The sequence below is a fragment of the Cebus imitator genome, unplaced genomic scaffold (assembly GCF_001604975.1).
Source record: "Cebus imitator isolate Cc_AM_T3 unplaced genomic scaffold, Cebus_imitator-1.0 Scaffold722, whole genome shotgun sequence".
NCBI lineage: Eukaryota > Metazoa > Chordata > Mammalia > Primates > Cebidae > Cebus > Cebus imitator.
In genome coordinates, this window is record NW_016108037.1 from 551,805 (window position 1) to 565,621 (window position 13,817).

A 13,817-nucleotide genomic window follows, 5' to 3' on the forward strand; every position below is an offset into this window, starting at 1 on the left:
CTAATTGGTGAACTTATGTTGCTCCGTCATAACCATCTAAACTCCATAGCACATTTGTATTTTTATTTAGTTGCAGTCATTCTGTGGTGTAGCATTTTATTTCCTTTTCTTCCCATTTAACAAATAATTTGAGTTTTAAAAATATTTGAAGCAGTGACTCTTACTTTGGAAATGGAAACAATTCCTCTCTGAGGTTTTCTAGTTCTGAGTGGTATTGCCCTTAAATCTGGTTGCCTCAGTTGTTGTTTTTTGCTGAGAGTGGTCCTAAGTGCTATGATTGTGACCGCCAGAGGCAGCTTTGGCTGCTGCATCTCTCTCAGGCAACTCCTGCAAACGCTGTTCCTTGGAGGTGAAACTGGCCTCATCCTGATATTGTTGGTTGCTTTGGCAGAGTGGAAGAAGAAGCTGCCCAGAAGAACATGGCCCTAAAGAAGATCCGGGAGCTGGAATCTCAGATCTCTGAACTCCAGGAAGACTTGGAGTCTGAGCGTGCTTCCAGGAATAAAGCTGAGAAGCAGAAACGGGACCTTGGGGAAGAGCTAGAGGCGCTGAAAACAGAGTTGGAGGACACGCTGGATTCCACGGCTGCCCAGCAGGAGCTCAGGTGTGCCCTGGGGCCAAGTCCCTGGGGATGGGGAAGGCAGCCAGGGAGGCCTTGGCTTGGAGGCATGGATCCTGGGTCTTTGCACACACACACCGTGGCCTTGTTAAGCGTCATCAGGCATGGAAGCTATTGATTTCTCAGCGGTTTCTTTCTACAGAGTAGAAAGGCTGTTGAAGAACCTAGCTCAAAATTGGGGGTGAAGCAAGGGTGGGCTTTAAAGCCGAAAGGCTACAAAGGCCTCTCACAATGCGTGTTTGAGCCCGGGCCGTGGGATGGATGGCCAGGAGGGACTGATGGGTAGAAGAGCTGCCTGGAGTGCCTGTGCTTGGCCAGGCCTCTGTTCGGTCAGGGGAGCCCCAGGAACAGCTCCCTCCAGTGCCCCCGGCCTCCACTCTAAGGGGATCTCTCTGTCCAGGTCGAAACGTGAGCAGGAGGTGAACATCCTGAAGAAGACCCTAGAGGAGGAGGCCAAGACCCATGAGGCCCAGATCCAGGAGATGAGGCAGAAGCACTCGCAGGCCGTGGAAGAGCTGGCGGAGCAGCTGGAGCAGACGAAGCGGGTACGGAGCCCCCCGAGACCACTGCGGGAAGGCAGGGCCCCTGTGCTGGGCAGAGCTCCCCCAAGACTGCCAGGGGAAGGTGGGGCCTCCGTGCTGGTGCAGAGTGCCCCCGAGACTGCCAGGGGAAGGCGGGGTCCCCTGTGCTGGGTAGAGCTCCCCCACCCCGAGACTGCCAGGGGAAGGCAGGGTCCCCAGTGCTGGGTCCCGTCTCCAAACCGGTCCTGCAGAGCAGTTAACAGAGTCCATCCCGACTGTCTGGTTCTGAGACCAGTTTTCCCTTCTTAGGGGCCGTGTGACTTGTGCCTCAGTTTCCCTGTTCATAAGGGGGGATTATGATAGATCTGTTCCATGTGGTTATCTGAGGGTGAAAACATTGCATTGTTACTTTGAACATCAAACTTCAAAGAGGCTTTATTGGAAGTCTAACTACAAACAATTATAGTTCTCCTCATTGCGTTATAAATATTGCTAAGATCAGAAGGCTGGGCAGGGATTTTTAGAGATGGGGAAGCTGAGGTTCTCGGTAGTGAAGACGGGAGCCAAGTGTCACTTACCAGCTAAGGGAGAAGAGGCCAGACGGATGAGGCCTGAGCCCTCTGAGTTCAGCTGGCACCGCCGTCGGGGCTACAGGAGCTGCGGTGGCTGGCTGTAGGGTCCAGTGACGAGAGGCCAGCCAGCCTCGTGTCAGGAGACACCCCACTCACGTCTTTGCTTTCTCTCCCGCCAGGTGAAAGCCAATCTCGAGAAGGCCAAGCAGACCCTGGAGAACGAGCGGGGAGAGCTGGCCAACGAGGTGAAGGTGCTGCTGCAGGGCAAAGGGGACTCGGAGCACAAGCGCAAGAAAGTGGAGGCGCAGCTGCAGGAGCTGCAGGTCAAGTTCAACGAGGGAGAGCGCGTGCGCACGGAGCTGGCCGACAAGGTCACCAAGCTGCAGGTGAGGCCTCCGCCGGGACCCCAGTGCATGTGGTGGGCCCCGGCAGCAGTCGTGGCCCAGACCCCCGGGTGCACGCGTGCTCTGTCTCTGTCTCTCTCTACTCACACTGGCTCCTGAGGGAGGCCCTCACGGTTCAGCTCGTGACTCAGGTCCAGCTTTACCTAAAGGAGCCAAGGTGGGGCTAGAGCAGTGGGGCCGGGTTCATGGTCCTTCATGTCTGCCTGCCTGGTGCAGGTGGAGCTGGACAACGTCACCGGGCTCCTCAGCCAGTCCGACAGCAAGTCCAGCAAGCTCACCAAGGACTTCTCCGCGCTGGAGTCCCAGCTGCAGGACACTCAGGTAAGGGTGGCGCCAGGTTCCCAGAAGGTGGACTCCTCCAGGAAGGCCCCTATGCCTATACAACATTAGCTCCAGAGCCCATCCTCCCCTTCATCCTGTGGGGGGCGGTCTCTGCATCCTCCCAGCTCCCACCAGGTCTTTATGTGGCCATCCCGAGAATCAGCAGGACCGGCTCCTCCCTCTTCTCAAGGGTGTGGGGTCCCTGGGGTTCAGAAACTGCTCTCCTGAGCGCCCGCACCCATCTCATCCCGGGAGTAGGAGCTGCTGCAGGAGGAGAACCGGCAGAAGCTGAGCCTGAGCACCAAGCTCAAGCAGGTGGAGGATGAGAAGAACTCCTTCCGGGAGCAGCTGGAGGAGGAGGAGGAGGCCAAGCACAACCTGGAGAAGCAGATCGCCACCCTCCACGCCCAGGTTTGGAGGCCCAGGGAACTGGCCGGACTCTGCAGGCTAGGGAGCTGCTGGCCTGGGCACCGCAGGACAGCCTGCCCACTGGGCCAGCCCATTGCCCTCTCCCCCAGGGAAGTCCTCCCTGCTGCCCCACGTCAGGGGGGGACTCTCAGCCTGAGTCCCTAGGAGAGGAATCCAGGGGTCTGTGGACTTAGATGGGGGACACCACTATTTTCACTGCTATTTTATGCTTTATTTTCGCCAGTCTAGCTAGAATGTAGCACTGCTTCCATTATGAATGTAGCCGCAAGCCATGGTGCTGGCAGTCCCTGTGCCCTTGTCACCTGGAGAAATGGCCAGTTACCCTGTTAGGGTCGTGGCCGAGCTCCTTGGCCTCGTGATTGTCAGGCCTGCGCTGAGTTTGCTGTCTGATGTGCTACCTGGCATCATGTGGCTTCCTGAGCCAGTGTTTAGAATGTGTGACAACTGCATTTTTCTATACTGGTTGCCTGGGTGATCCCTTATGTTTATTTCATGCCTGTTAAAACATTGTCATGAGGAGTCCCTAGGCCTCTCTAGACTGTCAAGGGGTCCACAGACTAATGTCAGGGCACCTGTCCTAGATCCTATCTTAGGCCTCCACGTGGTAGCCCAGAAGGCCTGAACCACCTTGGGATGGGCTGGGAGTTCATTCCAAAGTCAGGGTAGGAGTCGCCTTTGAGCGCATATGGTTGCAGGTTTATCTGCAGATGCGAGGGCTGAGTGATGGGGACGCCGTGTACACCCCCACAGGGCACTGGCCTTGTTCTCTGGGAACGGTCTCCAGAGAGCGAGAGGCTTGGTGTGGTTGAGGGCTGGGAGTCCCCACAGCAGGCCTAGGGGTCAGCCTCCCCCCAGCTTCACACACTAGATGGATGCCTTTCTGCAGAAACTCCATTTGTCTTGCCCCCATGGAGAGGGAAGTGACTGGAGGAGGCAGTTTCATAACTGGGCAGATCCCTGGTGCCCCTTTCACAGTGTGGCAGGCAGGCTCCCAGCTGCCCCAGGGACAGGTGTGTCACCTGAGCAGGTGCCATCTCGGGCGTCTGCTTACTCCTTGCTCCTGCCCAGGTGGCCGACATGAAGAAGAAGATGGAGGACAGTGTGGGGTGCCTGGAAACCGCAGAGGAGGTGAAGAGGAAGCTCCAGAAGGACCTGGAGGGCCTGAGCCAGCGGCACGAGGAGAAGGTGGCCGCCTACGACAAGCTGGAGAAGACCAAGACACGGCTGCAGCAGGAGCTGGACGACCTGCTTGTGGACCTGGACCACCAGCGCCAGACCGCGTGCAACCTGGAGAAGAAGCAGAAGAAATTTGACCAGGTGTGTGGCCGTCCGCCCATCCTTGGCGTTTCCTCTCCTTCCGGCACTGAGCCCAAGGCGAGGGCCTCATCAGAGAAAGCCTGGGCTCCCTCGAGACCTTGCCCGGGAGGGGCCGTGCGGGGCCAGCACTTAGAGGTCCCCTAGTCTCTGGCTTATTGAGGGGCTGGGAGAGGAGGCCAGCGGAAGAGGGTGTCTTCATGCAGTGGGTTGAGGAGGAACTTTTCCTTTCTGGGTTTTCACATTTTTTTCACATTTTCTATAATGAACTGGTTTTACCGTCATTTAAACCATTTATTTATACATTCATATTGCTTCCTTATTCCAAAGGATCTGAGGGAAGCTGAGGGAGATGGGAACACCGGGGCGGGATGTGAACATTGGGCATGCAGCTTTGGCAGCCGGGTCCAGCCCACTGCATTTTGTGGAGAAAGCTGGACTGAACACACACACAGCCTGTTGTTCTTGTGTTGTCTCTGGTTGTTGCGCTGTGGTAGTGGGGTTGAGCTGTTGCTGCAGAGACTGTGGGGCCTGCATGCTCTAAAGAATGCACTCTTGACTGGGCTTGGTGGCTCAGGCCTATAAGCCCAGAACTTTGGGAAGCCGAGGTGGGCGGATCACCAGGTCAAGAGTTCGAGACCAGCCTGGCCAACATGGTGAAACCCCATCTCTACTAAGAATACAAAAATCAGCCAGGTGTGGTGGCACATGCCTGTAGTCCCAGGTACTCGGGAGGCTGAGGCAGGAGAATCATTTGAACTTGGGAGGCGGAGGTTGCAGTGAGCTGAGATTGCACCACTGCACTCCAGCCTGGGCAATAGAGAGAGACTCCGTTCAGGGGGAAAAAGGAACTCTCTGGCTGTTTAGGAAATGATCAGCAACCAGCAACCCACGGAATAATTAAGGTTTGGGGAAAGGGAGGGGAAGGTGGGAAAGTAGGATAGAGCCAGGTGGGTACAGGTGGAGAACGGATGCCGGGGGACTGAGGCTGTCGTTAGAGGGGACCACAAATGGGGTTCAGGCTTCTGGGCAGCCAGCTTGGTATTCGCTTCATGGAAAATGCCAACCAAATGCCAACGTTGGTTCAGGAGAACCAAAGCTTTTCCAGGTTTGGAGGGCTCTCACGGAAGGGCCAGCGTCCCATACAGGGGATTACTATTAGTAAGTGATAAAAACTCAACAGACGTTACCACATGGCATTAGAGGTAGTGCCTGCCCCTGGCCGGTCATCCAGTCCTGAGGATGCGCTGGACTCTGTGTGTGGACCCGAGCACAGCCCTGGGCCTGCTCCTCCTTGGCTGCTCCTCTCCGCCGTGGTGTCTGGCTTCCTCATTCCCCAGGGAGCTTGGGCCCAGCTGCCCTGCCCTGCTGGGGGCCGTAGCTCTGAGCCTACGGTGCTGAGCCTACGGTGCTGAGCCTCACGGTGCCCCTCTCTTTCCCAGCTCCTGGCAGAGGAGAAGACCATCTCTGCCAAGTACGCAGAGGAGCGTGACCGGGCTGAGGCTGAGGCCCGAGAGAAGGAGACCAAGGCGCTGTCGCTGGCCCGGGCCCTGGAGGAAGCCATGGAGCAGAAGGCGGAGCTGGAGCGGCTCAACAAGCAGTTCCGCACGGAGATGGAGGACCTCATGAGCTCCAAGGACGACGTGGGCAAGAGCGTGAGTGCCGGGCCTGGCAGCCAGGCCTTGGGAGGGGCCCGAGCGGGGTTATCACAGAGGGTCAACACGTGCACACGTTCCGGGTCTGGCAGACCCAGGTCCCTGCCAGTCCCTTTTTTTTCTGACTTGGGCACTCTGGGGCTCAGGTCCATGAGCTGGAGAAGTCCAAGAGGGCTCTGGAGCAGCAGGTGGAGGAGATGAAGACCCAGCTGGAGGAGCTGGAGGACGAGCTGCAGGCCACTGAAGACGCCAAGCTGCGGCTGGAGGTCAACCTGCAGGCCATGAAGGCCCAGTTCGAGCGGGACCTGCAGGGCCGGGACGAGCAGAGTGAGGAGAAGAAGAAGCAGCTGGTCAGACAGGTGTGCGTGGGCTCCTGCTACCCCGTGGTGGCCAGGGCTGCCCTGGCTTCACGTTCCCTCCTTCCACCTGGATTGTGTTAGGGCCCTTGACCACACCTCCCCTCCCCTGTCCCTCCTGTCCAGTCCCCTGTCTCGGGGGTCAGCGACTCACCTTCTTAGAGTTGTTAGGGTCAGTGATCCCCACTGGCCCCCGGAGGCCCTGCGGATGCTGCAGAACTGGACTGAGGCACCTGGGTTCAGAGCCGGGACAGGGTCTCTGAGTGGGTCCAGCTTCCCAAGCTGTTGGTGTTCCTTCCCCCAGGTGCGGGAGATGGAGGCAGAGCTGGAGGACGAGAGGAAGCAGCGCTCGATGGCAGTGGCCGCCCGGAAGAAGCTGGAGATGGACCTGAAGGACCTGGAGGCGCACATCGACTCGGCCAACAAGAACCGGGATGAAGCCATCAAGCAGCTGCGGAAGCTGCAGGTGAGGGCGGGCGGCGCCCAGCGGCTACATGCGAGGGCGCTGGGGCGGGGACCTGGCAGGGTGGCGCATCTTGGGGAGGTCCTGGGTGCCTCCAGCCCCATCTCACTGATGGAGACACAGAGGCTCAGAGGTGAGTGGAAACACAATAGTCCAACAGCAAACTTGCAAAACGGTGCACGGCTGAGCACATAAAACATAGAAGCGGACAGACAAGTACAGGCCCAGACACGGTAGAGTGCGGAAGGCCTCACCTAATGCAGACCCCAGCATCAGCCGCGTCCTGACGCTCCAGCCTTCTGGGCTCCGGCATGATGGTTCCCTGGGGCAGCTGGGAGCCTGCCTGCCACACTGTGAAAGGGGCACCTGGGGTCTGCACAGCCTAGAATGTGGGATACATACTTGGAAATTTTCACCTCACCAATAATTAAAGAATAATGAACACATAAAAACAGCTCTGATATGTCATATCATGTAGCAAGAATAACCCTAGGTTCAAAATAAATTTTTTTTTGAGTCAGAGTCTTGCTCTGTTGCCCAGGATGGAGTGCAGTGCTGCACTCTCGGGTCACCACAACCTCCGCCTCCTGGGTTAAGGCGATTCTCCTGCCTCAGCCTCCCAAGTAGCTGGGATTATAGGTGCATGCCCCCATGCCTGGCTAATTTTTGTATTTTTAGTAGAGACAGTGGTTCACCATGTTGGCCAGGGTGGTCTCGAACTCCTGACCTTGTGATCCGCCAGCCTCGGCCTTCCAAAGTGCTGGGATTACAGGCGTGAGCCGCTGTGCCTGGCCAAAAAAAATCTGCAGAAGCTAGCTGTGGGCAAGGTCATGGGGAATAGACACTCTGCTGGGGGCATTTTCCACTGCTGTGGTCTGGCTGCACACACCCAGTCATGCAATTTGTCTTGGGGAATCTGTTTTTTTGAGTTATCTGCAAATGGAAAAAAAGTATTTGACAAAAATCTTTAGCGTTAAAACAAATAAGAGGTAACAAAAGGAAAGGTGTTTCCTGCCTGTGGTGGGGACACCTGGCAGGCTGGGCACTGGTTTCAAGTGGCAGGTGCACATTAGGGGTGGCACCGTGGGCACTGGTCTCCGGCCCACAGAGGGGACAGAAGTGGAAAATGAAGCTGAGCCTGGGCTTGCATCCACAGTGACCAGACTGTCAAAGTGTGTGTTACGAGATGGGACAGAGATTTTTGTCTTCAGTTGCTTTTTCTCCCTGTCACCATGGTTAGTTGGTTAAATACAGCATCAAGCAGAGCACCAGCCCTATGGGTGAGGTGACGCGCGAGGGTGGGGGTGGAGGGCCAAGGACCTGGGTGTGGTGCCAAGCCTCTGTCCTTGCCCCAGGCCCAGATGAAGGACTGCATGCGTGAGCTGGATGACACCCGCACCTCCCGCGAGGAGATCCTGGCCCAGGCCAAAGAGAACGAGAAGAAGCTGAAGAGCATGGAGGCCGAGATGATCCAGTTGCAGGAGGTGGGTGTGGCGGCAGTGCTGCCCTGCAGCCAGCAGGTGGCAGCACAGGGCTTCCAGCAGAGGGCAGGGCTGGAGTCCGACTCAGCTCCAGGAATTGGCTGGGGACAGCTCTCAAGTTACAAAAGGATTCCAGGGTTCTGTTACATAGTGGGCCTCTCTGGTATGATCAGAGTGTGTGTGAGTGAAATTGGCATGCCTCACATAAGATGAGGCTCCATGGCTGCCACCACCTCCTGCTGTGTTGCCTGTCACACCTGAGCCAGTCCTGAAGTGTTTCCTGGGTATAGAAGGTGCCCTGCAGTGTGACATGCCGGGTGTGAGTGCATCCAGGGTGAGCCGTCTACTGCCTGCAGGCTCCGGAGCCAACTCCTGGGAGGGGGCAGCAGTGAGCGGCTCTGTCCACTGGGGTCTCCCCTGGTTAGGCCAGGACACTTGTTAATCACCACCACACCCTGGCACTTGGCTTGATTCCTAGCACTTAAATGTAGTTGAGTTTTATAAACGTACAATGCTTTTAAGCTATGACTTCAGGGGGGCAGCAGCCCTGTGAGCTAGAGGAATCCTGGAGGAAGAGCTTTCTGGGGAGGTGGAGCTGGGGAAGGGCTTGAGAGGAGGGTGCCCAGGGCTGGGAAGGATGGTCTTGAGGGGCTGTGGCTGCCTTCGGGTCACATTCTGGATCTTTGTGGCAGGAACTGGCAGCCGCAGAGCGTGCCAAGCGCCAGGCCCAGCAGGAACGGGATGAGCTGGCCGATGAGATCGCCAACAGCAGTGGCAAAGGGTGAGCAGAGTGAGGGGGCAGAGTTGGGAGGGACCAGTGTGTCCCTGGGCCAGGCCCCTCACTCCTCCGGCCCACCCCGCAGAGCCCTGGCATTGGAGGAGAAGCGGCGTCTGGAGGCCCGCATCGCGCAGCTGGAGGAGGAGCTGGAGGAGGAGCAGGGCAACACGGAGCTGATCAACGACCGCCTGAAGAAGGCCAACCTGCAGGTGGGTGCCAGCGCTGGCTAGCCTTCTCCCATTCGGCTCTGGAGCCGCCCCGGCAGAGCTGGCCTCGGACCCAGCCAGCAGACACACAGGCCACGTGCTGCTGCTCCCCCGCTGCTTGAGGGAATATGTCCAGGCAACTGCATGGGAAAGATCACCCTCTGGCTTCTCTGTTGGGTGTTCAGAAGTTTCTAATCCTGCTTTTTCTGGGAGACCCAAGCCTCTGGACCCTCAGGGTGTGGTGGGATCCTGCTGCCACCTTCCTCCGGCCCTGCTCGTGCCCTCCAACCAGGGCCCAGCCCTCCCCGAGGTCACCAGCCCTTCTTCTGCAGATCGACCAGATCAACACCGACCTGAACCTGGAGCGCAGCCACGCCCAGAAGAACGAGAACGCTCGGCAGCAGCTGGAGCGCCAGAACAAGGAGCTCAAGGTCAAGCTGCAGGAGATGGAGGGCACTGTCAAGTCCAAGTACAAGGCCTCCATCACTGCCCTCGAGGCCAAGATCGCACAGCTGGAGGAGCAGCTGGACAACGAGACCAAGTACGAGCTCCTGCCCTGCCCCAGCTGTCCTGGAAAAACCTCCGGCCCCGTATAGTCCTGCCCAGATTTGGGTCAGCAACCAGCTGTGTCTCCTGAGTCCCGGGGGCTATTTTCCTCCCTCCTGATGGGGCCCTCATCCCTTCCACTGAGTGGGTGGTGGGGGGAGCTTGTGGGCTATGAACAGGATCACCTGTTCCACCTCTAAAGCCAAGAGCTTTGGTGGCTATGTCTAAGGATGAGGAGGTAGAGGGCGGTCCTGCCCACCAGGGTAGCTGATCCCTGGGCTCAGCAGGACTGAGACTTCCTTGGGGAGAATGGGAGTTACAGCAGGCCCCAAACCTCTTTTCCAGCTACATAGATGCTCTTTGAGGCCCGTTTCCTCATTTGTAAATGGGGCTATTTGCAGTGCCCCTCTTAAGCAGCCAGGTACATCGTAGGTGTCTAGCAAAGGCCTCCCTAGGTGATCCCTAGATGCCAGTGAGGCCCAGGGAATGGGTGGTCCAGGTTAGGATGTGTTGGCCTGACCCCCTAAAGGAGGGTGTTCCCTCTGAGCCACCTCGTCTACCACACAGGGAGCGCCAGGCCGCCTGCAAGCAGGTGCGTCGGACGGAGAAGAAGCTGAAGGACATGCTGCTGCAGGTGGATGACGAGCGGAGGAACGCCGAGCAGTACAAGGACCAGGTGCGGGCGCTGGGGGCACCGAGGGGGGCAGTGGGGCTGGCGGGCCGCATGCCCAGAGCCCCTGACCAGGGTCCCGCATCACACGTCCATCTCCGCAGGCCGACAAGGCATCCACGCGCCTGAAGCAGCTCAAGCGGCAGCTGGAGGAGGCGGAAGAGGAGGCCCAGCGGGCCAACGCCTCCCGCCGGAAACTGCAGCGCGAGCTGGAGGACGCCACCGAGACGGCCGATGCCATGAACCGCGAGGTCAGCTCCCTCAAGAACAAGCTCAGGTGAGCCCACCCGCCCCTTCTGTCAGAAGGTAGCCGTGCTGAAAAGCTCACTTCAGCAAAGCTGGCTCCTGGGAAACCTGTTCAGGCTTCTCAACCTGAGCCCACAGCAAGGCACTAATGTCACCAAGAAAGGACAGCACAAAGCAGTCTCTGCCCCTTCTGCCTTCTTGCCTTTGAGGCTTTAGCTTAGCCTTCTGAACAAACAGGAAACTCTAGGGGAATTTATCCCTAGCCTGTCCTAAAAGTCTATTGTCTTTTGAATTAGAAGTTGCTTAAGGCAACCTGGCCCCGTCCTGGCACATACCAGGTGCCTGGTAAATACCTGCAGAATATTTCCTGCATGAACAATGCCTACAGAGGTTAAAAAGGCTTCTTTGCATTTCTCAGGGAGCATTAACGCTCCAAATGTAGCGAACGTTTGCAGCAGAGGATCTTATTTTCTGAGATTCTCATTTCTTACCTTTTTCATGGGAATCTTTTTTTTTTTTTTTTTTGGAGACTTCACTCACTGCCCAGGCTGGCGTCCAGTGGCACAATATTGGCTTACTACAGCCTCACCTCCTGGGTTGAAGCGATTCTCCTGCCTCAGCCTCCCCAGTAGCTGGGATTACAGGCTCCTGCCACCACACCTGGCTAATTTTTCTATTTTTAGTAGAAACGGAGTTTCACCATGTTGGTCAGGCTGGTCTCAAACTCCTGACCTCAGGTGATCCACCTGCCTCGGTCTCCCAAAGTGCTGGGATTACAAGCATGCGCCACTATGCCGGGCCTTTTTTTAAGCATAAGTAGTTAGTATTGGATGTGAATTTCCTGCCGTGTGGTGGGAAGAAGGTGCCTGTGTGAACAGGCACACCTGTGTACCCATCATGGTGTCACCTGTTTTATAGGAGTTGGAACAGAAGGTGACATTTTACACTTACTTTTCTGCCTTTCCTGTTGTACCTGGTCCTGTTTGCCTGAAGTGTGTGTGCCACTGCTGTATGTCAAGATGTCTGACCACTAAATATTTTGCGGGAAGCTTTTTTGAGAGCGGTCCTGTCCAGCTGAGCTGTGGCTCCCAAGGCTCTGCCTTGCTTCTTCCTGGTGGGAGCAGCCAGGCACCTGATTTCCCTCTCAAATTGGCTTTGGGATGTGTGCGCTGCACTGCAGCTGCCCCCGGCCAGGCCCCGCTGACTCTCTGCCTCTGCCCCCAGGCGTGGGGACCTGCCATTTGTCGTGCCCCGCCGAGTGGCCCGGAAAGGTGCCGGCGATTGCTCGGACGAGGAGGTGGACGGCAAAGCGGATGGAGCTGAGGCCAAACCTGCCGAATAAGCCTCCTCTCCTGCAGCCTGAGATGGATGAACAGACGGACCCTGCAGCCTCCCCTTCCCAGACCCCGCAGCACGCCTCCCCTGACCTTCTTGGGACTGCTGTGAATGTGCCTCCCACCCCCATCCCGTCTCCCTCCAGGCGTGGTGGAGGGCATTTGGCTTCCTCTGCTGCAACCCCTTCCAGCTCCCTCCCCCGCGCAGAATCTGATACCAAAGAGACAGGGGCCTGGGCCCAGGCAGAGAGTGACCAGCAGGCTCCTCGGTCCTCTCTCCAAAAAGCACATGATGATGAGGCAAGGAGGGCAGGCCCCTGGGGAGGGGCCAGAGTTTTCTATGAATCTATTTTTCTTCAGACTGAAGGCCTATTTGGTAGTCGGACACCCCTGCAGGCATCAGCCTCCCCGACCTCTGCCACCAGCGCCCCCACTCCTCCCCTTTCTTTGCTGTTGGCAATCACACGTGGTGACCTCACACCCTGTGCCCTGTGGGCCTCCCCCTCCCGTAGCTCTGGATGGTCCGGAAAGAGCAGGCCTGGGGGCTCCACCTCTGTGCAGGGCACAGAATGCTGGGTGTGGGGAGGAGTGGATTCCTCCCCACCAGTCCCAGGCCACTGTCTCCCTCCCAATTCTAAAACGTCTCAAGTGCAATGCCCCTCCCCTCCTTTACTGAGGACAGCCTGCCCCTGCCACAGCAAGGCTGTTGGGGTCAAGCTGGAAAGGCCAGCAGCCTTCCAGTAACTTCTCCCAGCACTCTTGGGGACCAAATATATTTAATGGTTAAGGGACTTGTCCCAAGTCTGACAGCCAGAGTGTTAGAGGGGCCAGCGGCCCTCCCGTGCCATCTTGTGCCGGCTCCAGCACAGGCCCGAGGGTAGTTTACTGGCACCATTGACTCAGTATAGTTTAAAAATCTGCCACCTGCACAGATATTTTTGAAAGCAAAAAAAAAAGGGGGTTTCTTTTTTCCCCCTTTCTTGTAATAAATAAAATTCTGAGTCTTTCTCACTGCCTTTGTTTAGAAGAGAGTAGCTTGTCCTCACTGGTCTACACTGGTTGCCGAATTTACTTCTATTCCTAACTGTTTTGTATATGCTGCATTGAGACTTACGGCAAGAAGGCATTTTTTTTTTTTTTTAAAGGAAACAAACTCTCAAATCATGAAGCGATATAAAAGCTGCATATGCCTACAAAGCTCTGAATTCAGGTCCCAGTTGCTGTCACAAAGCAGTGAGTGGAACTCCCACCCCACCCCCTTTTTTATATAATAAAAGTGCCTTAGCATGTGTTGCAGCTGTCACCACTACAGTAAGCTGGTCTACAGATGTTTTCCACCGAGCATCACAATAAAGAGTACCATGTGCTACGAGGCATGTCTATAGCATTCGTCTGCGGCCGGGGGGCCCTGGATCGGACGGGGCCTGGCTCCTGCGTCCAGTGCCAGCTCTGCATCGTCGGGGAGCCAGACTGGCTGTTGCGTAGGCTGGGCTAGCTGTGGGCAGTTGGGCAGAAAAGGTAAGATGGAAAGGTGGGCTAGGCCAGATCTGAGGAGGCTAAGAGCATCTTAGAAACCCTGGTTCAGCCCAGGCGCGGTGGCTCACGCTGTGATCCCAGCACTTTGGGAAGCCGAGGCGGGTGGATCACAGGTCAGGAGTTTGAGACCAGCCTGCCAAAATGTTGAAACCCTGTCTCTACTAAAAATACAAAAATTAGCCGGGCGCAGTGGCTCACGCCTGTAATCCCAGCACTTTGGGAGGCCGAGGCAGGTGGATCACAAGGTCAAGAGATCGAGACCATCCTGGCCAACGTGGTGAAACCCCGTCTCTACTAAAACTACAAAACACATTAGCTGGGCATGGTGGTGCGTGCCTGTAATCCCAGCTGCTCAGGAGGTTGAGG

The 13,817-nt window shown here is 56.8% G+C and overlaps 1 protein-coding gene across 8 annotated transcripts in view; it reads left to right on the forward strand.

Annotated features, from left to right (window-relative positions):
- The window catches only part of MYH9 (myosin heavy chain 9), a 116,717-nt gene extending 103,433 nt beyond the window's left edge, over positions 1–13,284 (forward strand). For 3 of the 8 annotated variants that reach the window (XM_037735077.1, XM_037735081.1, XM_017519019.2), the window contains 16 exons: positions 392–604; positions 1,020–1,164; positions 1,892–2,098; positions 2,333–2,437; positions 2,696–2,848; positions 3,935–4,183; positions 5,623–5,835; positions 5,982–6,194; positions 6,496–6,657; positions 8,010–8,138; positions 8,825–8,916; positions 8,999–9,122; positions 9,452–9,660; positions 10,233–10,341; positions 10,440–10,612; positions 11,806–13,284. In XM_037735077.1, coding sequence (XP_037591005.1) covers positions 392–604; positions 1,020–1,164; positions 1,892–2,098; positions 2,333–2,437; positions 2,696–2,848; positions 3,935–4,183; positions 5,623–5,835; positions 5,982–6,194; positions 6,496–6,657; positions 8,010–8,138; positions 8,825–8,916; positions 8,999–9,122; positions 9,452–9,660; positions 10,233–10,341; positions 10,440–10,612; positions 11,806–11,923 — 2,614 coding nt within the window. In that variant the 3' untranslated portion in view covers positions 11,924–13,284. The remainder of the gene's footprint in view (positions 1–391; positions 605–1,019; positions 1,165–1,891; positions 2,099–2,332; positions 2,438–2,695; positions 2,849–3,934; positions 4,184–5,622; positions 5,836–5,981; positions 6,195–6,495; positions 6,658–8,009; positions 8,139–8,824; positions 8,917–8,998; positions 9,123–9,451; positions 9,661–10,232; positions 10,342–10,439; positions 10,613–11,805) is intronic. The other 5 variants (XM_037735079.1, XM_037735078.1, XM_017519020.2 and 2 more) reach the window with 5 other exon arrangements.
- Positions 13,285–13,817: the final 533 nt, after the last annotated feature.